The sequence below is a fragment of the Leptidea sinapis genome, chromosome 45, assembly GCF_905404315.1.
Source record: "Leptidea sinapis chromosome 45, ilLepSina1.1, whole genome shotgun sequence".
Classification (NCBI taxonomy): domain Eukaryota; kingdom Metazoa; phylum Arthropoda; class Insecta; order Lepidoptera; family Pieridae; genus Leptidea; species Leptidea sinapis.
In genome coordinates, this window is record NC_066309.1 from 639,772 (window position 1) to 648,731 (window position 8,960).

Genomic DNA, 8,960 nt, shown 5'->3' on the forward strand with positions numbered 1-8,960 from the left:
ATGAAAATTATTGTATACCTACATCAAATTGAAAAAACAAAATTTGCACTTGCAATCGTGTTAGATTGTTTAGCAAAATCAGATTGCATTAGATCATTACTTAATCTAAAAAGAATATATTTTTTTATAGTTGGCTGTACAGTGCTCTGCATTTGCCTGCCCTGAACCGAACAAAATTAACTTGGCTGTATGGTGTACGTGCTTTAGCCTCTTTGATCCTAAAGGATAAAGGGAGTGAGTGCATAAAAAAGAAACAAAATCAACAAAGTATCAGTAAAGATTTTATTAATTTATCCAAATAGTGGAACAGTGCGTGATTACTTAATAATTTTATCTGTCAATAATTATTAGCCGTAATCTATGATTGATGGTGGAGCGCTCGCTATAATTGAACAGCTATTGTGGCCGGCGCGTCATTATTCAGTCAACGTGATATTTATTCCGCGATTATCCCACGTTGCGACACCGACAGCTTTTATTAGATTCACTTTAATTAGACTTGTTTGTTGGGAGTTGTTGATTCATTGTACACGTTTACGACCGCCGTATCCAATCATATGGCGCTACTTTAATACGTGTTGAATGTTGATGTGCTTTTTATTAATTATTCTTGTAATTAATGTTTTCGTTTTAAGATTAAATAGATACTAAAGTTTTAAAACCTACAACAATTTAAAAAATAATCTTAAATGTTTCATATACTTAAGTATGTGTATGAACATAAGAAACCTACGTAATTAAGAAAAATTGGGAATAAACTTTGACGTAAATATGCCTTTAAAAAAGCTATTAAACAAATAACGTAGGAGGTCCAACTGCTATGAAGAAATTATTCCTAAATTGTTTTTAGAAGGACCGCTTTAAAGTTATAAGAGTAAGGACTCGACTACTGTATTCATACGTACAAAATTCCAAAAAAAAAAGTGATCACGAACAAACAGTGCCACAACCCAAATAGGAAACGAAGGAGTCAACAGTGCATAGGTCACCCGTGGCTAACAATGAGCGCGCCGCGTCGCGTCGCAACTCGCATCGTGCGCCAGCGACGAGGATTGTTTACGGCGCGCACGCGCGGCGCGTGTCCCCCCCTCGCTCCCCCCGCTCCCCGCGCTCCGCCGGCCCCGCTCCCCCGCGGCAGCTGCGCCGCACAGGTGGCGCGTGTGGGAACTCGCCGGCTCTCAGCGTTCCCACGATATCGCGCCCTCCGCTCCCTATATAAGCCCCCGCCAGTCCGAGCAACCGCATTCCGCGTTCAACGCTCAGCGTTAACACACACTTGCTCTCACACAATGTCTACTACCATGTCTTACGATCTCGCGTATCCGATCTCGGATGACGGTCCGCAACCCGTTTCGCGCACTTATCAATATCGCAAAGTGATGAAACCGATGCTCGAGCGCAAGAGACGTGCTCGCATCAATCGGTGCCTCGACGAGCTGAAGGAGTTGATGGTCAGCGCTCTGCAGTCGGAAGGAGAGAACGTTGCCAAGTTGGAGAAGGCTGACATCTTGGAGTTGACGGTCCGTCACCTCCACAAGCTCCGCCGCCAGCGCCGGCTGTCGCTGAGCCCCTCGGTGGACGCCGACCGCTTCAGAGCTGGATTTACTCACGCCGCCAACGAAGTGTCTCGGTGCTTGGCCTCCATCCCCGGAGTGGACGTGAGGCTGGGCACCCAGCTGATGACCCACCTCGGCCACAGACTGAACGACATCCAGCGCGCAGTGGGCGCCGACACACCACCAGCCAGCCCCCCGAGTCCCGCTCTGTCCACGGCGTCTTCCTCGTCCGGCTACGTGAGCCCCTCGCCCCCAGCCTCGCCGCTGCCGATGCACACCGCCGTGCCCCTGGACTGCACGACCGGCAGCTTCTCCAAGAGCGCCGTGTGGAGGCCCTGGTAGACCGGCAGCACCAGCGGGCGGACCCGGCTCCGCGGTCACATCTGTTCAACCACCGCCGGAGTCGCTCAAATCTCAAGTGTCCGTTCAACACTTAGTGCTCTACGAAGATAACTTAGATCTCAAGATAATTAGTGTAGGTTCCAAAACCTATTAGTCAATAAGAACTCAAAAGCTTTAAACAAAATAGTCTTTAAGTATATTGTGATATTAAAGTTTAATTTTATTGTAGAGATGTATCGAGCCTTACCGACTCGGTGGGTTCGGATTTGTTATTATTATCGTTGAAAACATTTCACGACTGTGAACATAGCAAGAAGAATAATTTAATAAAAAAAACTTTTTTATTCTAATTTCTGTCTTTACTTTATAAATACCCTAATTTATAGCAATAATAAGTAAACTGACATAACTCAAAGTTAACCTTAGAAATACAATCGTTTACAAATTAAGTAATTGAATAAGATATATTGGTACTTCAAATCATAAAAATAGATACTACTAGAAGTATTTGTATAAAAAACTTAAGTGTGAGCAGTATTAATGTTAAAGAGGCTATGGGCGTGAACTTTGACACTCGTGAGTCTCGACCGAGTTAACTGTTCTGTAACTTTCCTGTTGACTTGGACAAACAAACAGATAATTAATATGTATGAGTAAACAGCACGTTTTGTGAGACGCAGAGATACACTGAGATATGTTCACTATTGTTACGTAAGTTATGATAATTGTAGTCACATAGTTTGTGACTTAGGTACAAACCGGCAAGGATTACAAGTAACTGAATAAAGCTTTTCAAAATTTGTTTTTATAACTATGATGACAAAAAAAAACATGTCAATTATGTGGTAATAACATTATATATGGGTCAACAATATTTAATTTCAAAATAATTAATTATTTACAATAAATAATGATTATGACAATATAAAAACAGTTCCAATGTATTAAAAAAGATCTTAAATAAGTTTTAAAGTTAAAAATAATATTAGAGTTAAAATAATTATGTGCCATATCATAACTTAATTATAACGCCCTGGCAATTAGGTTATAATATTTTTTATATACACCCATCATGATTTAAATCCTCTATTAATGATTCTGATACAGTTAGCTTATTGCGAACATTAAAATACCCAATGTCCTAATAACCATTACATCATCCAAACGAGTGTTGTACCTAATGTTGTACTGAATTTCATAACCTTCCTTTGTTTTTTTTTTCGATCCCTTCATGCGCAAAGAGTTTCAACAGACAGCCACATTATTATTGCTCGATGCGTGGTATCTGTATGAATTTCAAAAAAAGAACATTCATTTTCGTTTACGCGCGTTCCACACTACCAGAACGTCGCGCGCCGTTAATAAAGTAGGTTATTCAAATCCCCGCCATTTGTCTTGAAAAAATAAGCTATTTTAATAATTGCACTATAAAAAATGTAAATTACTAGTACTAAATTTTTCTAAAATATTCTTTCATTAATACTTAGTTTATTTGTATATAATCAGTAATGGATGATATTAGGTTACTACTAGGACTGGCTTTTTTAATGTTAGCAGTAAGTTTCTATATCTTTGAGAGGATTTATATTCTGGGTGTAGATAAAGTCTTGTATGCAACTGTTGATAATTAAGTATTAAAACACTCATGTGATACTATTATCACACGAAGCAAAGCCGAGTGTGATAATTATATTATAAAAACCCACATTCGTGTTTTAATACCCATTATTATACAACAATTGCATAAATAACTATAATTTAACCATAGAGTGAGTAAAACATGAACCCAGATAAAAGTATATGTATGTACTTAGATCGTCTAGCACAGCTCAGCAGTTAGCACCAACTAAGGTCATTCTGATTCTTTTCTCGTACAAAGTTATACTGTAATAACAAATTATAGTTATGCAATGTATATCTACAATCTATATAAATATTAATTGACATGAAACGAGTAGATAATTAAACATGAACTATCTAAGTATCTTACAAACATTTATACTTAATGCAATTGCTATATCTCATCGTAGGTTCCTGTAATTTAACTTATTATATTAGTACGATTAATGGAATAGGACGGACAAACAGTGTATTTAAAAAAATACTCATGATACTAATGCGACACATACTCAGTTTGTGCCAAAAATGTAACGAATAACAAACAACAGGAATATGGAATATAATAATGATATTAGTAAAAACAATGTGTTCCACGACACAAACATAAGTACTAATAGACGATTTACCCAACGGTGTCCTCAACTACTGTGCCACTATCTTTTTAATAGGTACTTAACTTACATAAATGTCACGTAACTAATAATATAATTATTTGAATTATTTGTTTACTCATATCTACTGTAAAGTAATTAATGTATGTATAAAATGGCTCAAACAAAAAATAGCTCTCAAATTGTACAAAAACTTGAAAATTAAAAAGTCACTAGTTATTGTTAATGTTCGTTGGTTCTACTTTTTCCTAGCATTTAATAATTCCTACTTGAATAAAGATTATTGTAGTTTGATTTAAACTAAATAATGATGTCAGTTTATAGGAGAGAATTGCATTATGCCTGTAGTATAAAGAGAATAATGTATATAATAATAATAATCCAATTTTAAAATGTTCACGTTTCGTCTCTCAAAACTTAATAAATATACCACACTACAAGACAACAAGATATACATCCAGTTTCAAGTTCATGGCTTCCCGTATTTGGAATAATTTGCCACCACCTCACAGACTGATAAAAAATATAAATCAGTTTAAGGTTAAATATAGGTTGTGTATGGAAAGAACTTCCCTTAAAAAATATTATTCATAATTTAACCATAACATTAACAACTCGATTTATATTACATTTAAACTGACACATCGGTACACACTCATATATTTATACAACACAAAAAAGTTTCGATTTCTTTATCTGCATTGTAATAGTTATTTGTTTGCCCTCTCTTTACTATGTATCCCACCTTACACTTTAGTGAGATGGGGGTGGCTGAAAACCAGCGCTGCATGAAATAATTATTTCAAGCAGCATAAGCTGAGCCTACTCCCTTTTGTCTTAATGTATGTTATAATAAACTGATTTTGTATACTTATATTAAGTTCAAGGCAATAAATTTTATTATTATTTTCACTTGATGCAGTGTAACACCTACATAAGTATAGTTCTTAGACCTGTCAAATGAAAATAAAAAATATAATAACTTATATTAAAATGGTACTGCTAACGCCATCTCTGGCAATATGGCTGCAAGTTTGTGAAAGCTTTTGTTCAAGCTTACATTTTGATGCCATCTGTCAGAAAGCTTTAAAACTATTATAAAAGTTCTGTGTTGTATCGGAATTTGCGAATTCAGCGGCAGCAGTGTACAGTCTGAGATATTCCCGCTCTATGCGCCAGGTAGCCAAGCGCTGACTAAATGATAATACAATTTCGAGCGGAAAATATAGATTAAGTAAATGAAAACAAGAGAATTTCAGAAAATAAATAAAAGTTGTAATATTCTTAGGCTCCTATCAAATCTTTTGTAAAGAATTCTCTTTCATAAAATTCACTTTCTATGATTTATTTTTTATTTTTTAGCAGTACTCCGTTTTGCTTCATTTGCGATGAGCGATTCCGATTATGTACAGGCAGAATTTGACAAAATAGAATATAGAAGATGACGCTCCTTTTACCTTTTTAACAGCAAAGTTTTGCAAACCAACATTCTCTTCGGTGTTAACATTATTGAATTGTAATTATTACGTAAGGTGGAATATATATGTAAATAGCATTTTACGTACTATTTGGATATCTTTTTATAAAATACGAGATATTATGTTCTTTTTAAGACCAGTTAAATCTTTAAACTAAAAAGGAAACATTTTTGTGTGCCTATACAAATGTATCAAATTAAATATCACGTCCCACCCTACGATAGGTGTCGCCTGTCGGTGTCTCCAAAGAAGTTTAAGGCAATTTTTATACGAGACGGTACAATATAATATCACGAATAATTGGATTAGAAAAGATCTGTAAGGTTCAATTACTACATTAATAGGTTGTTATGATAAATAAATCAAAAGATATTAATAAATTATAATGGAGACACTCATGTGATTTTAGTATTTAATTACTTGCTCATTTACTTTATTAGTTCCTCAAGTGATAAGGATTGTTTACACCGTCGCGGTCGCGTCGTACGTTGAGAGAAAAATATTTCAATGGAAAGTTTATAATGAGATTGTTATTGACTTATGTACAAATGAATTAGTACATATTATCATCATTGCATATTATAAGTAAATACGGTCATATGATTGTACTGTTTATTGTTGAATTAATCTTAGTTTAAGGATGTTTCTTGCAGAATATTTCCGAGCTTATAACTAAAATTTTATATGCCTATTAGTATAGAGGAAATAGGTTACAACTAGCACCTTGTTACAGTAATTATTATATCTGGCAGCTCTCTATAGTGTTCGCAAATATTATATAAACCTGGAATCGCTGCGCAGAGTTTCGTCCACGGTTATACGTGGGAGAAACTTTGATTGATTGATTGTAAATGATAAGACTTCGAGATGGTGTGGTTGGTCTTTGAATATACTTCGTCTGTTGTGATCAAAGAAGAAACATATTAGACATATCTCCTCGCAGGTGACTCTTGAGTTATAGACCTAAAGCGTGTGGGTAGTGATTTAGTATTGATGCACGTGAATGGTGTGTTTTACTATAACATCTGTGGAAACTCTTCCACAGACTACAACTACATCCACTTTGAGATTCTTCATGAATTGGTATTGCCTATTACTACAATATATAGTGAGGATGAGGAGCAAACTCTTTGGCACTAAAAAAAGTAAACATTGGCTGGAAAATCATGAACATTGATTATATTGAAAATATATCCCAAGTGCTAATACGCGATTATACCGATAAATAATATTATCCTTAGAATAAGTTACCGGACATTCTTTTACCTTAAAGTTTAGATTTTTAGATGCTCTAACTCAACAACAGAAACCAAGTTCAATAGATCTTCGGATAATGCCTTGATAGATATGGTATCTACCAAATTTTTTAGCTTCAGCATAAATTTGTATTTGTAAATCTTACACGCCCCAAGAAACTCCATAGTATTGTAATTAAGGTTATATCTTCAGATAAGAACGAGACATTAATCGTAAAGATTCACGTCAAAGCACATAATCCCTTTATCAGATTGGAAATCAATACGAAAAACAAGACATCAGGCGAGACCAGTGTGAACACGCCCTGAGGAAGGAGTGTTGGCCATATCTTAAGTGCACGTGGTTATCACACAGATAGTGATGTGGACAAGCATTTCTGTGATAATGTTTGAATGTTGATAATGTGTGTATTAATAGTATGAGATCGTGAACAATCAGATTTGATCCTCAGATTGCCACGTAAATGAGTCCAGGGGGGAAATTTTTAATTACGAGCACTCGATCTACAAGTTGATAACTTTTCACAGATATCGAACTACTACTACTATGTGCTACCTGCACAGAGCGTTGTCTGTTAGGGCGAAATGATCATCCGCAGATTTGGTCTCTGTGCCGTGCCAGCAAAAATGATAGCTTACTCCACCTCGTTTTACATGAGCAGTTTGTGAGCAAAAGCAGTACAGTGAGGGCACTGTAACACGCAGGGGCGTGTTGAGTATAAAAATGAGTTCAGAATGTTATTGGAGCTACCACGATACTGCAGCGCGTCGGGCATGTTTGCTGAGGCGCGCGTATATTGTTTTTACGCGACTATGCGTAAGCGGTGCATATCCCTGATGCGTAAGTCCCCGGCTAGCCCCAATGGTAATATGATGGCATTTTCGCACAGGTTCGATAGTCAGTACCTGAACAACTGCCGTATGATGGTTATGGTTTGTAAAGTGGCTTTGATCCAGTTCATTTCAGCCCTGTTACACTGCGACCAATGTGATCTATTGTGATAGCCACTGTTAAACTATAGCTCACTGCAAACATTGATTCTTTTCATGAATCTTATTATGTCTTTTGCAGTGAGCTGACGTATCTCAAATGGTTGAAGGATTGGACTTCCCAAAGAGATGCTACGTTTACGCATTAAAGGACCACATTCAGAGAGAATGTGTAGCGGGGTTTCATCTGCACTATTACAGAATCTACACGCTCTGCAATCTCTGAGACCTATGATTGAGAGGTGTTTGTTTAATCTGCAGTGCCCCGTTAATGTCCTGGTTAATATGCGTAAGTTTTCTCTACTTAGCCCTAGTGCCTCATTTGCAGCCTTTTTGTTGAAGGCTTGGATTAAGGTTTTGGAATGGGTTAAGCCCGGAGTGTTGCTCCAGAGTTTAATGCACTCTTGTGAACATGATGTATCAAGGGTTGATTTAACAAGACTCCTTGGGACACCACAGAAGGGTTCAGGGCCAAATTGAGTGTTTTTAGCGCCAATTCTTGCAAGTTCGTCGGCGTATTCATTGCCTTCGATTCCTGCATGTCCTGGAACCCATCGAAGTGTAACTCTGTTCATTCCTCCCAGAGTATTCAGTATAGTCCGGCAGTTGTCTACAAGCTTTGAGACTGATCTGTTGGAATCTATAGCGGACAGAGCCGCCTGACTATCTGTGTGGATATAAATACACTTGCCGACGTAGCCTTTATTTAGGATGGTGTCCGCACATTCTATTATGGCGTATACCTCAGACTGGAAAACGGAGGCAAGATTTCCCAAGTTGACAGATTTGCCAAATTTGGGGCACTCTCCGAAGATTCCACAGCCAACGTCAGAACCCGACTTGGATCCATCGGTATACCATTTAAGGCTCCCTTTTTTCCAAGTAATTCGATTGTTTAACCAGTCCTCTCTTGTGGGGAATTCAATACTAAAGTTGCTGATGTCTAATACAGGACTTCTCAGTAAGGATTGCTCAAATAGCCGCAGCGAGTTGGAGGGCTAGTTAGTCCGCATATGGGTCATTACTCTATGCATGCTGGCCCTCGCCTCCTTTTGTAGATATAGGTTTAGGGGCGGCAGGTTAAGAAGTGCATTTAGGGCTGCTCCC

At 37.2% G+C, this 8,960-nt stretch overlaps 1 protein-coding gene across 1 annotated transcript; it reads left to right on the forward strand.

Annotated features, from left to right (window-relative positions):
* The first annotated feature begins 1,224 nt into the window (after positions 1 to 1,224).
* Positions 1,225 to 2,248, forward strand: LOC126977546 (enhancer of split mbeta protein-like). Its single transcript, XM_050826402.1, has one exon. The coding sequence runs from the start codon at positions 1,290 to 1,292 to the stop codon at positions 1,896 to 1,898; it is 609 nt and encodes a 202-aa protein (XP_050682359.1). The 5' UTR covers positions 1,225 to 1,289; the 3' UTR covers positions 1,899 to 2,248.
* The last annotated feature ends 6,712 nt before the right edge of the window (positions 2,249 to 8,960 follow it).

Bases quoted from the DNA above. Each gene is read 5' to 3' on its own strand.
- LOC126977546 (XM_050826402.1), top strand. From the start codon at position 1,290: ATGTCTACTACCATGTCTTACGATCTCGCGTATCCGATCTCGGATGAC.